We start from the raw sequence: 22,113 nt of genomic DNA, 5'->3' as shown, positions 1-22,113 counted from the left end.
TTTTGCCCAGTTGTAAGCTATGTAGGTTTATTTGGATGTAACTTCATTGTAACTTGAGGAGTATCTTTATTTGCCTGGCAATGTGTAAAGAAGTATGAACAAAACAAAGATCTGATTTATGTCTTGAAGTCTCAAAGTAAGAGATTAATGTAAGCAAAATGAATGCATTACTGGGAGACAATAAACTTTTCTAAGTTGATCTCCAGAAGGACATCCCAAGGATGGCAGTGAGTGGTCAGGATAAAGACAAAGATCTGAAGCTAAAAGATCAGAAAGTCAAAAAGAAACTGAGGCATGGATCAGTAGTAACAGTGGTGAATAAAGACACCATGGTAAGCCATCTACCAAACAGAATCTTTACAGGAGTTGTCTGGTAACAAAAGATGATATTTTCTTAACGTTTTAGCATGTATATGGCACATTCACATGTATTTTTCATCTTTATCTTTATACTGTCTATTTGATGCTTCAAAGCCAAATTAAAAGCTTGAGATAGTTGCTTTAAGAAGTGATGAGAGGATTATGGTGCCCCTTAGAACATTGCTACTCAGATTAGTCCATTCACCAGCACCAACATCACCATTTAGAATTATCGCAAGAATGGAGAATGGGTGGATCACCAGACCTATTGAATAAGAATCCACATTTCAACAAAGCTTCAGGTATTCTATAGATTTTAATAGTTTGCCAGGCCTTGCTCAAAGAAGTAAAAGAAAGAGTTAATTATCATTTTATGTAAATTGACAAGCATTCGAAAGAAGGAACAGAGAGTGAGCTGGAGAAGAAATGTCAAGGAGAAAGAGGTTCACACATCTTAACTTCCTTCTCATTGGACAGAACAGAGACCTACAAAGAAAGGGAGGAACACTACTGTTTCTGTAACTTCATTTTCACTTTTGAAGCAAGTACACTGTAGGCATGAAGCCATCACTCGTGCCTAGCTTTAACAGATACGAGGAAAATTAAATAATTGCTAATGTTATCATATTGGAAGGCCTGCAACAATATGTTAGAGAAAGAAAAGTGCTTAAACATGATTCCAGAGATAACATACCCAAGGAAAAAATCAGGGAAGAGCAGATGAGAGATTCTATATGTAGCTCTACAGACCTGATAGATGTGGCAAATACATTACCCAGGAAATAAAAGACACTTAAAAGTGTATGTCCCAGTTCTCATCTCTTATATTGCTATTTCATATACCACAAATCTCTTCAAAATCCCACTATTTTATTATTCTCTCACAGGATACTCTGAAGTCTTATTTACAGCAATTCTCAAGATCCATAATAACGTATTTATGTGTGTATTTGTTTAAGCTCCGTAAAGGAAAAGACTGGGTTTTCTTTGCTTTTATTTAGTCCACTAATAAATATTGATCATCTTATTGGATAGATGAATATTTGCGGAGTGAATAAACAAAATAATGTTTATCTATTAATATGATTGTTCTTTCTCCTAGGCATCTGTCTAGCAAGAAAGTCTATCAAGAAACTAAATAAACTTTATTGAATACATTTGACTTTCAGGCCTTAGCTAAATATATGTATTTTAATCATAAGTCCTTTCTAGTGTTACACTGTTTAAAATATTATTTTCTCTTTTTCTATATGTTTATTAGTTTCTGTGTCTTAATTTTGGTTGAAACTATGTTCTCCATAACCATATAAAATTAGTAACATTTGATGACAACTATTTTACATTTCAGACATATATGCACCACCTTTAAACAGCACACGCTAAATAATTGTTTCTAGATAGGAATTCTAGGGTCTTTAGGGTCTTCTATCATGCAAGTCCTTCTTTCACAACAGTGGTCATGGACAGGAAATCCACTTTATTCCAAAGGGAGCCACTAGGTGGTGTGGTGGCTCAAGTCTAAAGCCAACTTCTGTTTACTTAGGAGTTTCCTACTGTAATTCTAACCCTAACTTTCTATATGCTTCCATTCTTTGAGGTTTAAATAATACTGTAGGGCCCTTGAACATAGGCTTCAAGATATTAAAACATATAAATCAAAGCTTTTTATACAGTGTCACTTAGGGAAGATGCCTCGAACAATTTTAGTTGAGATGTATCCCCTCCCAAATGGGGTAATATTTCATTCATAACTTTATTAAACAAGAGAGACAATTCTTGTATACAAAATATTTCTTTCTAAGATCTGAAAAGTTACATTTTAAAGAGCTAATTGTAATTAAATATAAAAATTATTATAAAATTAGAAATACCTGCTGTAGAGTATCCCAAGGGCCACATCGAAGAATTTCCAGTTTATCCAAAGCGGGTGTCATGTTGGCTAGGCATTTCACAGGTCTCTTTCTTCTAACAATTTTCTTTTCTTGATTTTGCTTGAAAATTTCAAGCCAAGGTTTAAATGATTTTATCCAGGCTAGTCTTTTTTCTTCAATAGAATATAGAAGGGTTGACTCTGATACAGAGCAGGTCATGCTTTCAGGTTCAGGTCCATTTTCATGGCATTTTTCTGAAATTTTTCTAATCTCAGATTTAAGAGCATTTACTTCTTTAGATACCATGGAGCTTTCTGCATTATAGTCACTCAAGTCTTCACAAGGAGCATGTCTACCTAACACATAATCTTGGTCATTTCTTTTGCCTTCTATATCTATCATGGTATCAGTTGTGTTAAAAATGACAATGCCTCTATTCCAAGCATTGTCTTTTGGGTTGTCCTCAATTTCTTTGGATTTTGAATAAATTTCTTTTTCTTCTAATATTACGTTTTCTCCTACATCTTCGGAATTTTCTGATGTTAGTGAGAGTGATTTTTGTTTCATTGAAATAACTAAAGTATCCTTATCTTTATATAATAATCCATTCTGTTCTTGTATCTCTTCTTTTTCTACTTTTTGTATCTTTTTCTGTGGAATATCTTTGATTATTTTCTGTGCCTCATTGGTTTTCACCTCATTGATTTCTTGGTTATGTCCTAATATTATCTGGGTTTTTTGTCCTGTATTCTCATTTATGACATGTTTCATGATTTCTTCTTTTTGTGCATCAGACTTTAATTCTTGCAGCAGAAACTGTTCTTTCAGATTTCCTTTTAGATCAGAGTTTCCCAATTCAGTTTTGTTATCTATATTTTCATATTTTCTTTCTTGCTTGGCCAATTCTTCTGAACATTGTTTTTTTGCTAGGTTTTCATTTTTTTCTTCCATTTTAAAATCTGCCAGAATTGTTTGGCTTGATATAGATTCTTTTAATTTTACTTGTATTGATTCTTTTAATATAGTCTGTCTCTCTACGTTTTCTTTCATATTTGATTCCTCAACCAGCCAAAGGAGAACATCTTCCTGCTTCTTTGAATTTTCATGCACTAGATTTTTGGCTATATCACCCTTATCATTTGAAATATCTTCAAGACTTGAATGTTTGTTATTATATCCTCTCTTCTTTAATGCACTACTTATTATTAGCTGTTGGCTTGCATCTTCTCTTAATATTATTTTTTCCTTTCTTATTAGTTCCTCTCTTTCTTGTTTCACAATATTCTTTTTTTCTTCATATTCTTTTTCTCTCCTTTTCCTTTCCTCTTCCTTTTGCTTTTTGCTCTCTTCTTTTATCCTTTGTTCCTCCTGTAATCTTTTTCGATTTTCTTCCTCCTTCTGCCGTATTTTTGCTTCCTTTTCCTTCCACTCTTTTGCTTTCCTTTTCTTACTTTCAATTTGCTCTTTAATAATTGGGCCATATTTTTGATAGGCTACAAATGCTTTATATTTAGCTTGAATTTTAACAGCTGCATTATTCTGCTGTTTTAACAAACATTTTTTTTCTTTTTCTTGTTGGTCTTTAAATCTTGTTCTTTCTTCTTCCATTTGTAAATGCAAGTTTCTAATATACTCCTAAAACAAAGTAAGATACATGGTAGTCAGCATAAACTAAACATGAGATGTTACTAAAATGTCATCTGAAGTGTGGATTGAAAACAAATACTAAAACTGAAGTCTTAATAAAGTTTCTATAAAATTTATTTAGAGAAACTAAAGTCATTTATATTAAAGCATATTACTTTTTTAATATTTAGGAGATTGAATCATGTGGATAAGTTGATACTCTAATGTTATATGTATTCTAAGCCACCCAAATATAAATTGAAGATTTCCTTGAAGATAGAAAGCATATAAAATCAGAAAGACACAGAATAAGCAAACAAACAACAACAAAAGGGAAACCACAGGCTAAAAACCATGTAGAAGAAAAGGATTTCAAACTTTCCGGAATAAGAGTTCTGATAAAGAAGACTCAGAGCTAGTATTGAGACTGCAAAAACAGGAATTATTTTGTGAAACTTATGATACCAAGAAAGCCAGATAGTCCCTACATACAAACAATATATAGAACCAGCCTACTCACATATCTTATCCCTTCCGAATGATCAAAATAGTTGATAACCACATACTACTGCATTTAATGAAATATTTAGAGTTAGGTAAGAAAATATTATTTTTACTAGAGTCCTAAACCAAAAGTAAGCAGATCAACAAAATTGAGCAAATATCTAAGGGAAACTAACAAAAAGGATATGAGACTATATTTTAATCAGCAGAAGGAAGAACCAATTTCTGAGAAAATCGAACTATTCAATAAATAAACTAGATAAAAATTTAAAGATATTTTAGAAAAAATATTTAAGCAGGAATAACCTCATATTTCAAGTATTCAAATAAAAATGACTCACTTAAACCAATACTCAAAATAGAATGGCTGGACAGCTGATTACTTAAAAAAAAAACTTCAAAATTAGATGTTTTCCTCAAACAACAAATAATAACAAAGATAAAAATTACATGTCAGAGGTAAAGAAGATTAACGCAGAAACTCCAACACATGACTAGTAGGAGTTCCTGAATAAAGAACTGAGAAAAACTGAAGGGAAGAAAATAATAGAAAAATACGTTTTCATAAAAACAACAACAAAAAGCCATGGGAGAAAGATCGAACATTGCATGCACACATACACAACACACTTAGACAGATGCTAGCAATATTTCAGAACTCTGGGGAATGTAAGCTGTTAGTTATACTGTGCTCCTTTTTAGATAATGTGTCTTTTTTCCTCTGGATGCTTCCAACACTTTATTTTTCCTTTGTCTTGAATTTGAATAGTACTATTTAATTCCAAGGTGTGATTTTCTTTGTATCTCTCCTCCTTGGGAATTGTGTATCATATTTGAAAGTAGGGGTTATTTTCAGTTTTATGTACTGCCATATCTCAAACACTCAGAGAAGTGCCTGACCTAGTAGAAAACCAGTAAATATGTGTGGATGAATGTATAAAGTGAAAAATCCTAAAGCTTCAAAAGAACGTAAGGGAAAGGTATCAAATTTGCCATCATAGATAGCATAGGCAAAAATAAATAAATATGCAATGAAGTCATATCTTTACATTGTTAAAAGTGGTAATAAACCTGTATTCTACGCCCAAAGAAACTGACCATTCATTTTTGAAAGCAAACTAAAAATATTTTCAAATATGCAAACAAATATTGAGAAAATCTAGCATCCAAAAATGTTTTTTGACAAGTATTTAAGTATATACTCTAGGAAATTAAAAATTGAGTCCAGAAATTGGAATAAGAGTCAGGATTCAAAGAGCACTAATAAAGAAACCATTATCACTGAATACTTAGTTTTTTGAATCATCTTCTTTCTTCAATCATTTTACTTAAAGAAGGCTATTTGTTTTACTGTTACTCCTTTTAATGTAATGCGTCTTTTATCCTCCAGATGCTTCTAAGACTTTATTTTTCCTTTGTTTTGAACTTCAATAATTGTACTATTTATTCCAAGGTGGAATTTTCTTTGTATTTATCCTATTTGGAAATTATTTTTCATCTTTGAATATGCTGGTTGATTTTTAAAAAACAAATTGAAACATTTTTAACCATTATCTCTTTACCTCATTGCTTCTGCCCCATTCTCTCTCTCCTCTCCTTTTAAGATATGATACAAATTTTATATCTTTTCACCATGTATCACATATTTCTTGTGCTCTTTTCCTCTTTTCTCATTTTTTTTCTTCCCAGTGCTTTAATTTGGATATTTTCTATTGAACTGTCTCATTTCACTAATGGTCTCATCTGCTATGTCCAATCAAATTCACCCACTGAATTTTAATTTTATATATTGAATTTTTTAAACTCTAGAATGTAGAGTTGGTACTTCATTATAGATGCTATTTTTCTTTTCACATCACCTGTTTAAGTATTTTGCTACTGGATGATAATTATAGGTATTTTAACAGCTCTACTATACTTAACTTTTGGATTATCTACAGGTGAGCTACTATTGTCTTTTTCTTGTCACTTGTCATTCATATGACTCTATCTCTTTACTGCTTAACCAGCTTTTTAACTTGACAATGTGTAGTAGACAGCTACTTTTGCAGGAGCAGGTTTATATAAATTTTAAAAAGATTTGAAAGGAATACAAAAAAGGATAATGTTTAGCTAAATAACAGGATTATGGGAGATATCTACTTTAAATTTGTAATTACTTAAAATAATTGTATATAAAAACTCCAGAGTAAATAAAAACTAAAACTTCATCAATAATGTATCATCAGAATAATCTTATATTCAGAACAAAATTAATTGTGTTTAGGAAAAAGAGTAAGCTTTCATAACAATCTTTGAACATAAAGAAATATTCAAAATGGTACATTTCATCAAACCTTAAAAGAAATGTTAGAATTACAATTTTATATGGACAACACTCACCAAACCAGCTAACTCTCATTTTCAAGACATTCTATTTCAAGAAGTGTTTCTGAGGATTAAAAAATTTTTGATGCTGTAATAAACTAAAATCTTATACTACTTAGGCAGCATTATCTAAAAATAACCATTTCAAGCATAGTAATTTCAAATAAAGAAAGCTTAATGTGCTAATTAAAAACAATAAATAGATACCTCATGCTGTTTAAACTTTTCTTTCCAAATTTTCTCTTCTTTATAGAGTTCATCATTCATCTTGTCCTGTTCTTGCTGAACATATGATAATAATAAATATGACTATACTCAAATATCAAAAATATTATGTTAATTATATATTATTCTCATAACATATATTTGTAAACAATAGTTAAAGATGACAACCCAACCAATGGCTTTCAATTTTTAGTACTGGGATAACAACGTTTAATCTCAAACTGAAGTGTCACATAAATAATACCTAGGGTTTCCATTCTGAGAACATAAAGAAGTTTGCAACCTGGGAAAGTTGTTGTATTTGAGTGTGTTTATTCACAGAATATAATGTATTGGCTTGAAACACTGTTGGGCATTGTAAAAATTACAATAATGTTTGTAAAATGGGTTTTGTGTTACAATTGTTTCCTCACCGTGTCATACCATTTAATTCACATAAATCAGTTCAATAAGTAATGGTTTTCTTTCAATAACTTTTTATCAACACATTCGATAAGACTCCTCAGAATAAACAAAGATCAGTAAAATACAACCCCCTTCTTCAAAAACTCTTCTGATAATGTGAAGACACTATCATAAATTTACACATTACCCAAAATCTAGCAGAATAAGTTTGTTGCAAGAGAAAAATACAAAAAATCATAATGGGCATGATAATTAGATCATGAAAGGTTTTATGCAAAAGACTGTATTTGAAATCACTACGTTTTCAAGAAGAGACACATTTTTGGCACTTATTAAGCATTTTGAGCTAGGAAAATCATTACATCTCTGTTTTTATGAAAATCATCAGTTTACATTAGATAAAATTAAAAGAGAACTAAGGAGACAAGGAGATCGGTGAGCAAATTATATTAGTGTGTTACTGTAAAGGAACACCTGAGGCTAGATAATTCATAAAGAAAAGAGTTTTATTTAATTCATGATTCTGCTGGCTGTACAAGAAGAATGGTGCCTGCATCTGGTTCTGGTGAGGCCTGAGGATGCTTTTACTCATGGTGGAAGAGAAATGGAGCCAGTGTGTCACATGGCAAGAGAGGGAGCAAGAGAGAGAGAGAAGAGAAAGTGCTAAGCTCTTTTAACAGTCAGATGTTGTGGCAACTAATGGAGCAAAAACTCAGTCATTACTATGGGGAGAGCACCAAGCTATTCATGAGGGATCCACCTCCATGACCCAAATACTTCCCACTAGGCCCCACCTCCAACACTGGGGATTCCATGAGATTTTGAGAGGATAAACATCCAAACTGTATCAGAAAGTATGAGAAATGGCCATGTGAGAATCAGTATGGCCTTCTGTAGATAGGTAGCAAGAGTGAGAACAGATGCAAAGACAATGCAAACATGAAATTACCACAAATTACCAATTCATTAGATATTTTAAAAAGTGGGAAAAGTTCTTTGATCATTATTTCATATGAGCTATGGGAATTTTTGATGAGGTTTAAGCATGGAAGTAACATATTTTTAAATAAATAGTTGTCTGACAGTGCTATGGATAAGTGTGAGAAATGTAAGACCAAAGGTAGGGAGACCAATTAGAGAATATAGTAAATATCTCAAGTTAGACCCTCAGGCAGCTTGAACTACAAAGGAGCTGTAAAGTACATGGATGAGAAGATGGTAATACAATAATTGGAGGGAAGATAGTAATAAAAAAGAAGGAAGAATAAAACATTACCCTCATTTTTCTACCTTGGACTAATGATGATAATGTGGCTTATCAAAATTAAGAATCCCAGGGAAGAACAACTCAGAAAGAAAGACAATGCATTCAGTTTTAGATACATAAAGTTCTCTGAGTATGTGGTTTTTGCAGGAGAGTTATGTAGTCTACCTTGTTTTGATGCAATTGTAGATTTGGTTATCAACAGTCATTTGTTTTAAGCACCAAGGCATAATAAAGGACACATTAGGGAATTCATTAAGATGAAATTATCAAGAGAGGAGGTATATGGAGTAAGAAAAGAAAGGGACAAAAATAGAATCCATGATGTTAGTTCCTACCCAACTCTCAGTTTGAACTCCACTCCCCAGTGTTGGTGGTGGGGCCTAGTGGGAGGTGTTTGGATCATGGGAGCAGGTCCCTTATGAAGGTCTTTGACTATCCCCTTGGTGATAAGTGAGATGTTGCTCTGAGTCCACATTAGATCTGGTCATTTAAAAGTGTGTGCCACTTTTAAAAATTACCCAGTCTCAGGCATTTTCTTTATAGCAATGCAGGAACAGCCTAATGGAAAACACAAGGACAGAGAGAGAAAATGAAGTCTAAAATGGATATCAATTAGTAATTGCTGAAGATGTGAGAGAATCAAGACAATGGGATCTCACAGAAGTTAAGGGAAAGTAAAATGGTCAACCATCAAATTTTTGCTGGCATAAAATGCTACAGAGGCCAAAATAGCTGAAAGAAACCTGTGAGTATAATACATAGAAGTCATTGGTTATCTTCCTCAAGAACAGTTTCATTCAGTAGTAATGCTGCAAGAAACCTAGCAGGAATAGAATTGGATGAGAAATGAAAAAATTGATATAGTATAAATAACCACTCTTTAAGAAGCCTATCATACACAGCCTTTAAAAAGCCAATCAAAGAACAGCTAAAGAAAAACATAGGAATGATCTCATGATTTTTCTTTTGTTTTAAAGAACAAAAGAACATTTTAAAGAACTAAAAGAACATTTTAGTACAAACCAGCAAATACTACTCCGATAATCTACATTATACTCAATCTATTTTGGATTTTTTTTTTTTAAAGCTTTTGATCTCAGAAATGACTATGTCATTCTGGTCTATGGAAAAGAAAACATAACTAAAGGAAAATTAAAGATTCATTTCTTACTATTAGAAAAAGTCATGGCATAACTAGCTCTACAATATTACAATTTATTTTAATGTGTTTATTTTCTTTTTTTTTTTTTTAAGACAGAGTCTCGCTCTGTCGCCCAGGCTGGAGTGCAGTGGCACGATCTCGGCTCACTGCAAGGTCTGCCTCCCGGGTTCATGCCATTCTGCTGCCTTAGCATCCTGAGTAGCTGGGACTACAGGCACCCGCCACCACGCCCGGCTAATTTTTTGTATTTTCAGTAGAGACAGGGTTTCACCGTGTTAGCCAGGATGATCTCGATCTCCTGACCTCGTGATCCGCCTGTCTCAGCCTCCCAAAGTGCTGGGATTACAGGCGTGAGCCACCGCGCCCAGCCTTTAATGTGTTTATTTTCTACATAGTCAAGAAATGAAATGTCCTCAACATGCAGGACTAAAAAATGCTGAACAAGCTAATGTTCTTTATATGCAACACTCAAACCCAGCAAGTTCTGGATAATGTATAAATCAACTTTAATCATGAAAGATAGAGAAGTCTGTCATGCCTGTAACCCAAGTATTCTAAGGTTCTGATGACCTGCAAGTAGGGTCCTAAAATCCACCAGTTTCTCAATACTGATATACCACTACCATGACCTGATTGTGTGGATCTCCTAGGGGGAAAACAACACCAACAACACATACGACAGAAATGAAAACAGTACAAAACTTCACACCAAAAAGTTTCCAGTTCAAGAAAGTAGCTTGATTATGAAGCTGGGGCACAGACTGTCCCTAAATGGTTGAACTACTTTTAAATATGTTTTACATGTCATATGCCAGACCACATAGCAAGGTCAATGCATACTCAAGAATTTTTCATTGCTTTTTCCAATGTTTAGAAGCATATAAAGAAAAACAACAATGTATATTGTAAATTTCAGACTATCCACGATGACCCTTGAAATTCATAGACTCCATTGGCCCCTAAGATTAAAAGTGTGTCTGACCTTCCAATGAATTTCAATAAAAACTAATCAAGGAGCTCATATTAAATACTGTTAATTCACAGTCAATTTCTCCCTCTATCAGAGAGTAATTAAAAGTCATACTATTAAGCTCAAATCTGCACCACAATCCAAATATCAATATTCTTCAGAGGTAGCTACTGATTTTAAAAATACATGAAAAACAAAAGCAAAATACCTTCTGAATATTCTCTAATTTCTTCTTTTCAATTTTAAATTGTTTCATCCAGCAATGTCGCTTTTCTTCTTCTTCTTGAAATTGTTTTTCTTCTCTATCCCTCTGAGCTTTAAGAGTTTCTTTCTCTTTATCTTCTAATTCCTTCTGTTTCTCTTGCCAAGCCTCAAAAGATTGTCTACATTTTTCTTCCACTTCACAGTATCCAAAATTTATATCAGCATCATCTGCACCCACGAAGAAAAATAACAACATTATTTGTAAGATCAAAACTGTCAAAACTAATTCAAAGTATAAAAGTAATTTTTTTTCATTTTTTTTTAATTTTACTTTAAGTTCTAGGGTACATGTGCACAACGTGCAGGTTTGTTACATATGTATACATGCGCCATATTGGTGTGCTGCACCCATTAACTTGTCATTTACATTAGGTATATCTCCTAATGCTGTCCCTCCCCCTTCCCCCAACCCCATGACAGGCCCTGGTGTGTGATGTTCCCCTTCCTGTGTCCAAGTGTTCTCATTGTTCAATTCCCACCTATGAGTGAGAACATGCAGTGTTTGGTTTTTTGTCCTTGCAATAGTTTGCTCAGAATGATGGTTTCCAGCTTCATCCATGTCCCTACAAAGGACATGAACTCATCCTTTCTTATGGCTGTGTAGTATTCCATGGTGTATATGTGCCACATTTTCTTAATCCAGTCTATCATTGATGGACATTTGGGTTGGTTCCAAGTCTTTGCGATTGTGAATAGTGCCGCAATAAACATATGTGTGCATGTGTTTTATAGCAGCATGATTTATAATCCTTCGGGTATATAGCCAGTAATGGGGTGGCTGGATCAAATGGTATTTCTAATTCTAGATCCTTGAGGAATCTTAAAGTAAAAAAAAATGTCAACATATTCCCAAAGTGAGAATATGCAACAATAAAATACATTGTTGAATAGACATAGAAATGTCACTGAAGTGAATAAAGTCACATAAGTTGACTTAAAATATTCCACAAAACTTAATATAAAAATAAAACCCACAAGTGTGTGTGTGTGTGTGTGTGCGCACGTGTGCGTGTGTGTGTGTCATTAAGAAATAGTTAAGAGATAGTTAAGAGATACTAAATAAAGTCAGGGATAGTCAAATCTATTGCAGTCAGCTGAACATGTGGAAAAAATATTTAAATCAAGTAAATTTAGAAGGCTTAAAAGTCTATGATAATATGTAATTTAATAAGTATAGCAAAGGCACAATAATCTTCAAACATTGTAATTGCTTTTCTAAATATCAAAATAACAAAAATCAACTGTCCAATTTTTTTTAGATAACTATGATCAATCATATAAAAATTAACAAACATATCATTGAGCAATTTAGTCCACCTGGTAAAACACGTTCATCCACAGGCAAGTCATGAGGACTAGGCTCAGGAACAAAATCAGGACTGGCACAATCGGTTTTACTTCCCATAAATTCTTCTTTTTCTATTTCAGATAATATCTAAGAGGTTAAATGAGTACCAATGATTAAAGAAAATCAAAATAGAGAGTAAAGCTGTCATTTTAATAATACATTAAATATTTATATGTATATACCAAGAATTTTAATGTACTCCAGATTTCTCTCAAATACAAATCTGCAGCACATTGGTAATTATTCTCTTTACAATGAATAAAAAAGTTTTCCCATGCAAGCATTAGTAACCCTCCTTATGTTTTTCAGAACTCTAATAAGTCTTTAATATTATTTAATATTATTCCACAATATTCAATTAAACCATTTGACAATCACTTCAAAATGTTTCTACTAATGTTTTCCTTTTAATATATTTCTATTTTTCTGACTGCAGTGACTGTTCACATACACAAACTTTTTATATATTCTATATGATACAAAAGAGAACTATTCTCTAACCTAAATTATATATACATCATTTATATCAATTATTTTCCATAATTATATTTTCACCATACTTTGGTTAGAAAGATACAGGCTATTTATTCCAAGGAAGTAACAGTATAATAATTTAAAATTAATATTTCAAATTTGAGTATTACAAAAAAATTCAATAGAGTAAAACATTCAAAAAGAATAAGAGATATATAAGCAATTTTCAAGTTATGTTAAACACATTAGGGAGGAGAAACAGGTAAAAGGAGAGAAAGTTGGACAAAATGAGAGGTAAAAATCAATCTAAGAAGTGAATCTTTAGGAGAGACTTTCTCTTAAATACATTTGTGGGATTTTAACTTAATAAACTGCTAAGGCTCTTATTTTTTAAGTAAGTTTTTCTTTTATTTGTTTCTAAAAACTACTATAAAGTATTGTAAATTTAAATTTTCTATAACGTCTCTGCAGGAACATAGTACATTCCTGAGAAAGAGTAAATAAGAGCATATTCATTATTTTCCTCAGAATTTTTAGACAACCAAATTTGTGTAATATAGTTCTACTATTTTATCTACATTCACATTAAATTGCCAGGTATAAATGGCTCAACCCATCACTTTTAATATTCTTAAAGATTGAAAATTGAGTGTTTTTATATCATATGCTAGAAGAAACCATAAAACCACAGATGATTTGCTTAAAAATAATTAAATTTTTAATATTTAAATCAGGGAACTTAAAATCAGTGAAGTATCAATCTTGTGTAAGAGAGAAAATTTCTAATTGTAATAGTGAATATTTTAAGTCAAATACTGAATATATACCTTAATTAATTGCTCTGAACTCTCTTCATATTCAGTTGATAGTCCTGTCCTTAAATGCATATGATTATTAGAAACTGCTCCATAACTACAGCCTAGAGAAAGAAAAATATATATAGCTTCCAATATTAGAGTACAATACAACATCTCAAAATTTCAAACTCTTTCTTAATTTTTAATCTCAAATTCTATCAGGGTATATTGTTGATGAGTAAGAGTAACTCAAAATAACAGAAAAATTATTAAGAATAAATAATAGAGGAAATCTGTTATCTTTATTCTAAAAATAAAAGTAATAAATTTCTGAAGTGCTTTGACTCAATCATTTTCCATATTCTAGTGCCTGAAGTTTATTTCCCAGGCATAAAGAATCATGCCTGGCTTGATACTGCAATGGCACCTTGATTAGAAATCAACAAAAATTCAATTCTATCTGCCACAAACCAGATATGACCTTGCACAACATATTGAAAACATTTTAATACAAATATTAATTTAAAAATTATAATTATTACCATGTAAATGAAGATGAATTATATTTCTTATTTTATGAGTTGTTGAATTTTATAATTTTTAATTATGTGTGCAGATGTAGTTATGTTTATTTTCTTTCACTCAATTGATATGTTATAACATGGTAATGTTTCCCAATAGCAAACTAACTTTACAGAGGACCATTCTGCTGGCTAACCGATTATTCATACTTATTTTGTCAGATATTATAGATTTTCTTTTAATACCTATTCACTACCTTTCTGGCATGCTTTCCTGTGTGAGAGGTCGAAAAGAAAAAAATGACATCATCCAGATACCTTCACAGCTAGATTTCTGAGAGTGATTTAGTTTATGTTCATAAATATATTTATATAATTCTTTTTTTCATAAATTATTATGTCTAAAGGGAGGCAGGTGATGATATTTTTATTTCTATGAGCCAGAATGTGGTAGAGGGAGCTCAGAGTTGGGAGACAGGAGTGTATAGTAGAGGATTAATGTCTCTGAACTTCTTAAGTATAGCAGACAGCGGCTTCTGATGCAGCCCAGTTTTATGATATATGTGTGGGGTTTGTTCTACACCTTGGATGTTTAGACTAGAGACTGCTTCTTCAGTCTTATTAATAATTCGGTTACTTAGTCTAGTAGATAGTCCCCAAAGATGTTCCTCCCAAAGAATCACACCTACTGGTATACATAACCTGTGTAGTTCCCTCTCACATAGGACATAGGCTGACCCTGCATGGCCATCAGGATGTGGCAGAAATGACGCGTGATGTCTGAGAAGAGATCATGAGAAGCCCTACAAGGTTCCACTTTGGTCTCTTGGTATTTTGCTGTAGAACACTTCTCAGAATCTACATGATCTGAGGAGCGAATGCCACAGAGAGAGCCTACATGTAGGTGCCTCCAGTTAAAAGCCACATCTGAACTCTCCAGCCAACAGGTGGCATCAATAGCCAGACATTTTAATGAGCTATTTTGGAATTCTAATCCAGTCAAGCCTTCAGATGACTACAGACTTAAATCAACATCTGACTATAAATGCATGAAAAACCCAAGCAAGAACTGTCCAGGTGAGCCCAGTCAACCAACAGAACCAAAAGATATAATAATAAATTATTTTAACTTTCTAACTTTGTTTTACAGCAATAAATATTCAGAACATCTCTCCTTATAAAAATAAACAAAAAACCTTACTGCCCATAAAGCAGCTAGTGCCCGTTCTCTACAACTGAGAACCCCGATCAATACATCTATATTCATAACACAGCAATAAATATTCAGAACATCTCTCCTTATAAAAATAAACAAAAAAACTTACTGCCTAAAGTAGCTAGAGAGTCTGTTTTCTACAACTGAGAACCCCAATCAATACATCTATATTCATAAAAGAAACTAGCTTCTAGTTTCTTTTATCTGTGCTATGCTTGTACAATTTTGATCTGAAATATACAGCTTTTAGAAATAAAGTATTTTTGCTCCTTAATAAGTTATAAGAATTTAGTTGCAACATCTTTCCCAGTTTAGCAACATTTGAGAAATCTCTTTCCACCTCTTTGCCATATTATTGATTTGTTTTTCACTTTTTCAAATAATTTTGATAATTTAAGTTTTCTTGAAAAATCATTAATTTAATTAATTTTAATTTAAACTATCATCCTGTGTAATAATGTAATAAATAATTTAAATTAAATAATTCATATAAGAATGAATACATAATGTAAATTATTAAATTATTACACAGGATGATAATTTAAATTTCAGTAAATTCAAATTTAATAAATAATACATATTAGTAATAATTTAATGAATAATAAACTTATGATAATAAATTTAATTTTAACAATTATTTTAATTTAATAAATTAAAATAATTAATTTTAATAATTTATACTTAAAATAATTAATTCTACTAATATAAATTTAATAATTTTAAATAATTTAAATAATTAACCATTTTTAAAAATTAATTTAAATTTTCTGGGAAAATTATTTTACTCATTGTGATTGTCAAATCTCTTTTATAAGGCTCTGATTTATTTGATCTTGTTAGAGATCAGATTAGATTAGATTAGAGTCATATACAAGATCTCATAATTTTCTAAACCACTACTGTAACTGTAGTTGTATCTCAATTCATGTGACTAATTTCTACAGTTGTGTTTTCCTTGATTTTTTTTTATAATTAGGCTATAAATAGGCTGTATAACTGTCAATTTATTTATATTTTCAGTGTTTAAATCTTAGTAAAAATAAACAAAACATGTCATTAACATTCTTCATAATTCAACCATAGATAATCATTGTCAAAATATACAGTAAATCTTTACATAGCAATTCATGCTGGTGTTTGGAACAAAAATCATGGAACCACCTTCCTCTCTTCACTTTGTACCAGTCCACCAATATATGCTTCTCTTTCTACCTTAAAATAATGTCCAGAATACGGCCATATTTCTTCATGTCTACTCAAACCACTCTCATCTCTTATCACATTATTGCAATAGTCTTGTAGTAGCTTGACTACCTCAAGGCATATTCTCTACACAGTCAACAGAATGATTGTTTCCAAATAAAATTCAGATACTGTCATTGTTTACTCAAAATTTTTTATATGTTGAGAATAGAATCCAAAGTCCACAAAATGGTTTAGAAGAGCCCTATATCATCTAATCCCTTGTTTTCTCAGATACAACCAGAAACGTTTACTTGCTGTTATTCAAACATATTAAATCCACTCAGTGGGCCTTTATACTTCCCTCTTTCCAGAATACAGGCTTCCTAGATAACCATGTGGCTCAGCTTTACATTCATTAAGTCATTGCTCAAATATCAACTTGTCACAGAGACCTTCCCTGACTATTTAAAATAGCAAACTCCAGTCTCTATCTCCTTACATTTTTTTCCTTCATAGCAGTTATCACTAATGAAATATTGCATATTTGTTTATTATCTGTCTCCCTACACTCGAACATTAAAACAAAGAAACAGAATCTTTGCCTGTTTTGTTCACTGCTGTATTCTTAGTTACTAGAACACATTCTATCACAAAGCAATATTTATTGAATGAATATGAATATCTACATTGTAATTTATACTAATACTTACATAAATGCCATTTAATTTTAAAATAGTTTTTAACATATCATGAATTTTTTTCCTTTAAATACTTGTCTAAGTCATTTTTAAAAATAGGCTTATTATTCAACAAAAAGTCTTGTCGAACATTTAGAATGCTGCCATTTCTCATTATAAACCAAGCCAAGATTAATTCTAATTAAATCTTTGATCTTTCCATTAGTCTTAGAACAATTCCAAGAAGTAAATTTGCACAATTCAAGCAAAATACTGTTGGGCTTTTCAAACAAATGATTATATTTTTCCCCAAAAAAAGATGTATATACTCATACTGCTAAAACAGTCTCTTGATTAGTTTTATTTTCTTTAATATAAAATAATAGGATGTCTGGTATTAATTAGGACTGTGGAAACAAAATGCTGGTGGTATTTACTGAAGACCTAAGAAAGATAGTAAAAAAAAAATAATGAATGAACTAAACCCAACGGTCCAATATAATATAGATATATTAGAAATACACTAAATGTATACACATGTGCACAGTAAGATAAGAACTTGAAGCAATTTAGTTTATTAATTATAATTTGTTCATACTTACAGAAAGCTTATCTGCCAGACAAATGAAAATAGTACTTACTCAAAATATCAGTATCTTCCAGGTCCTGAAGAATGAGCTCTTCAACAGCTTTACTCCTGTTCTTTATGATGTTAATACAATGAAGAACTGATTCTGGTAATTCAACTGAATCCTAAAAATTTGAATAAAACAAGAAACTGTGAAAGTGTTTATTATCAAAATTATGTGTCAAATTTTGGACCCTTCATTCCACATCAAAAATGTGACCAAAACATGTCAATGAAGTAAAAAGGTTCCATACAAACAGCATAGTTCAGACAAATATATTTGGCTAAAGTTTACTTTTAATTTTCAGGTGGCTGTGCATTTCTAGAAAACTCTAAGAAAACAAACGAAAAGAGTTACCTACACATCACTTTCGTTAACTTTATTACAGGCTGTTTATTTTTGAATGCCCTCAATAGTTGTATATATTTTTAGATTAATTCCAACTTCAAATAAATATTATCAAATACTAATCAAAACTGCAAGATTATTTTTTAAAAATATTTAATGTCAAATTAATACCTGATATAATTATTTATTACATTCAAAACTGGCTTTGTGATTATCATACACAAATTTAGTCACATCTGTGAGCTGTTATAAAATATCTACCAATATAGCCTATATAAGTCGATTTGTAAATTTTCTAAATAGCTAAATATATTGATATGCAAAATGCGAAAATAAAATTCCTTCCTCCATAAACACCATAACTAGTTAGAAAATATAATGCAAAGAAATAATATTCATAACAACAAAATACTTGAAGTATCTAGCAACAATTTTAATAATAATCTTGAAGTTACATATATCCACATGATGACAACACTTCATTGAGGGACCTCAAGCATGGCATGAATGAAACAATATAAATGTTTCTATATAGAAGAACATGATATGCACCTGCTTTTATTTAACTAAAAACAAATATTGTCTGCCATACTGGGTTTTCATGTGTTGAATTTAGGATTTACAGCCAGCTTTATTTTCTCTGTCCTAACTAAGGGAATTCAGTGTTGAGTTTTGAGAATGAACATCAGAAGATAATGAGAAAATATTACCTTTCTCTTAGTACTACAGAAAAGCATGTAAAATTATATGTCATAAAATGAGTCCTGATAAAGTAGTATATTAAAAATAGTGACAAAAATATCAATTCTACTTTTCTGACATCTGTCCTGCACTGAGATTTCTATTTCTTGTTTAAGTAAGAAACATTTTAAGCTACCTGGATTATAGAGATTGTTGTTATGTCCTGGGAAATATAGTTCATAATCTCTAAATCCTTAGTTAACAATTTTTTCCCCTGGTAATAATACTTACATTGATTCTAAGTGATATAAATAATAGTGAGGTATCTTAATTGAAACAGAAGGGCTTTAAAATTTTCTTCTTCCTTTATATAAAAATGTATAATAAAATATAATACAATCCATTATTCTGTTGGATTTCATATTCAAATAAAGAATTTCAGATTTTTTTGTCTCATTTTAATTAGCTCTGGATAAAAGACATAATAATGTAACAATATCAATTTTTCTAAATGTAATAGGTAGGTTTAGTGCAATCCTAATAAAATACAAAGTTCTGAAACCTTTAAACAAATTTTCTTCTTTAAAAAAAGCTTATTTAAGATTTTGAAATAATAAAACAATGTGAAGAATTTGATCCACTCAATATTTAAAAATATACAACAGTAGAAAAATAATGAACAAAGTAATGGAAAAGAATAGACAGCCTTGGATAGATCACATGTACAATAACTATCAATAAGACATATGACAAATCAATTGAGAAAAGGTAGATTATTAAACAAGACACACTGGAAATATTAGCTCAATATGTGAAGGAGACTTTCAAGTTAGTTCTATATTTCATAACATTCCTGAAAATAAATTCCAGTTGGATTAAGGATATTGGTATAAATGAATAATTCCATGAATAAACTCTGTAAGCATATAAACATTGGTAAAAATACACAAATAAAAGGATAATTTGTTTTATTCCCAAAAGTAACCATTTTGATATGTCAAAAGATTTCATATACATTTTTCTTCCCATGTAATTTAATCATGCTAAAATGTTCACAAGTAAAAACAAAAATCAGGATACAAATATATATAATAATAATCCCAATTTTACAAAGATGTATAGGTGACTATATATATTCAAAATAATTTATATAAATTGTTTATAACAATGCTGCTAAAAATGAGAAGTATATAAAAACATCCTGAGAAAAGTAATATTTCTCCTAAAAGCCTACTCCTGTTAAAAGGCTCAAAAGAGCAATACTTACTGTATCACTATCATCACTCTGGGTTTCTGATTTTGAATCATTCTCAATGTCCTCTTTTTCCAAGGAGGAAATGCTGAGTTTATCCAATTCAGCTTCTATTTCTGCTTTGAGCTTTGCGTCATCGCTGTCCATTATTCTTCATAATAAAGCACAGAACTGCTTTAAAAAAATGAAGGGTTAATATGTCACTAAAAATTACGTGTTCTCTAATTTGTCATACCAATCCAACATATTTATTTAAACATGTTTTAATTTAACAAACTTTTATCACACCTTCTTATGGTTACACCAAACATTGTTGTATCTCTTCAATAATTCTTTTTAAAATTTGACTACAAAATGATCAATTGTAATTGTACCCTAATACTCTTACTGATTTATGTTTATATAATTGCACTATATATAATAAAGATCAGAATTGTTTATAAAATTTTTGTTTCAGTTATTAATACATATAAATGTAGGTATGTATGCATGAGTTGCAATGTAATATGTGTTTTTGTTAATGTTCTGTTTTTTATTTTTCGCTGTTGGTCTTAGTCCCAAAAAAGGATTGAAAACGTACTAGTCAGCTATCGTTTTATTTTTCATGACACTAGCTTAAATTTCTTTTTTTTCTTTCCTCAAGGGCCTGACCTTTCAACCTGTCTTCTTGTTCTTTTCTTCATTCCTTCTTTCCATCCTCTTTCCCTTTCGTTAATTCCTCCTTTAACTCTACTCAGTCATCTCAAAATCAGTTCCACCCACAACTTCCACCCTCACTCACTCAAAAATAAAAAATAAAATAAAAAAAGGAAAAGAAAGAAAAGAAAACAAAAACAAAATGAAATGAAACTCCAGACAGAACCAGGGCAAAATATTATCCTGCCATGGAACTCAAAGTGCATTTAAAAAGCTTTATTAGAAGGAAAGTTAGATTTTTTTTTCTATGCCTACAAAGCAAAATGCACAGGTATACTAAACTTTATGTAGAAAGAGAGGCAGGAGAGTATGGTGGAGGTAAGAGTCATTTCCTTTACATGACTCTCTCTGTTCATCTCCTGGCTCATTAGATCACCCCTGTCCAATTACATATTTGAGCACTTACACAAGTTTAAATTTTCTATTAGCAACTTTTTAAAAGCAAAAAAGAATCAAGTGCAATTAAGTTTTATAATATATTTTATTTAACCCAATATATCCAAAATGTTTCAACGTGTAATAACAAAATTACTTATTAATATCATTGCAAAGAATTTATATTCTTTCTTTGGACAGTAATTCTTAGAAATCTGTTGTGTGTTTTACACCTGCAGCACATCTCAGTTAGGATTAGCTGCATTTCAAGTCCTCAATAGCCACCTGTAGTTAGTGGTTACTGTATATGACGTGCAGTCATAGATGGGTCTCACTGTAAATGGGCTACATTAAAGTGCTCTAAGTTGATAACGAATCACTTGGAGTTCACTAAAGCTGTCAAAAGTAGAAAAGCTTAAGGAACTCCCCCTTCAACCCCTGTAAAGAAAGGGGAGAGAAATCTACTTTATAAGGTTCATATAAATTTTATATTACCAAAAAAAAAAAAAGAAAGAAAAACAGAAAAAGAAAGGGTGGAAAGGAGGGCGACAAGAAGGGAAGGAAGGAAAATAATTCAATTGGTTTGCGGGGAGCGGTGAGTAACCATCGAATGATTCCCTACATAGCCAAGACATCTCTTTAAGTTTTGAACGAGCTCTCGAAATCTCCAGGGTTGAAGGGAGCCTCGAGCTTCGCAGAGGCCGCACAGCCATCCCCCGACCCGCGGTCTCTCCCTTTCCTGGAAGTCTAGCCAGGCAGAGAGAGTCCCGGCTTGGCCTGAGCTCCCACAGCTACTTCACCTCCCCCAACAGGAATCCCAGCCTTAAGGCCCCGGCTCACCCCTCAGCAGCGAGATTCCTTGGCTTTGTTGTAAGACAGCGCCCATAGCCACT

At 31.5% G+C, this 22,113-nt stretch overlaps 1 protein-coding gene across 1 annotated transcript in view; it reads right to left on the bottom strand.

Moving 5' to 3' along the window:
• Nucleotides 1–22,102, bottom strand: part of LRRIQ1 (leucine rich repeats and IQ motif containing 1) — a 190,795-nt gene extending 168,693 nt beyond the window's left edge. Inside the window, 8 exon segments of the mRNA XM_063615130.1 lie at nucleotides 2,232–3,866; nucleotides 6,936–7,010; nucleotides 10,966–11,189; nucleotides 12,339–12,456; nucleotides 13,671–13,762; nucleotides 17,881–17,992; nucleotides 20,165–20,320; nucleotides 22,061–22,102. Coding sequence (XP_063471200.1) covers nucleotides 2,232–3,866; nucleotides 6,936–7,010; nucleotides 10,966–11,189; nucleotides 12,339–12,456; nucleotides 13,671–13,762; nucleotides 17,881–17,992; nucleotides 20,165–20,296 — 2,388 coding nt within the window. The 5' untranslated portion in view covers nucleotides 20,297–20,320; nucleotides 22,061–22,102.
• Between the last annotated feature and the right edge of the window lie 11 nt (nucleotides 22,103–22,113).

This window comes from Symphalangus syndactylus, chromosome 13 (genome assembly GCF_028878055.3).
Source record: "Symphalangus syndactylus isolate Jambi chromosome 13, NHGRI_mSymSyn1-v2.1_pri, whole genome shotgun sequence".
NCBI classification, from domain to species: Eukaryota; Metazoa; Chordata; class Mammalia; order Primates; family Hylobatidae; genus Symphalangus; species Symphalangus syndactylus.
This window is presented reverse-complemented; position numbering and strand designations above follow the sequence as displayed.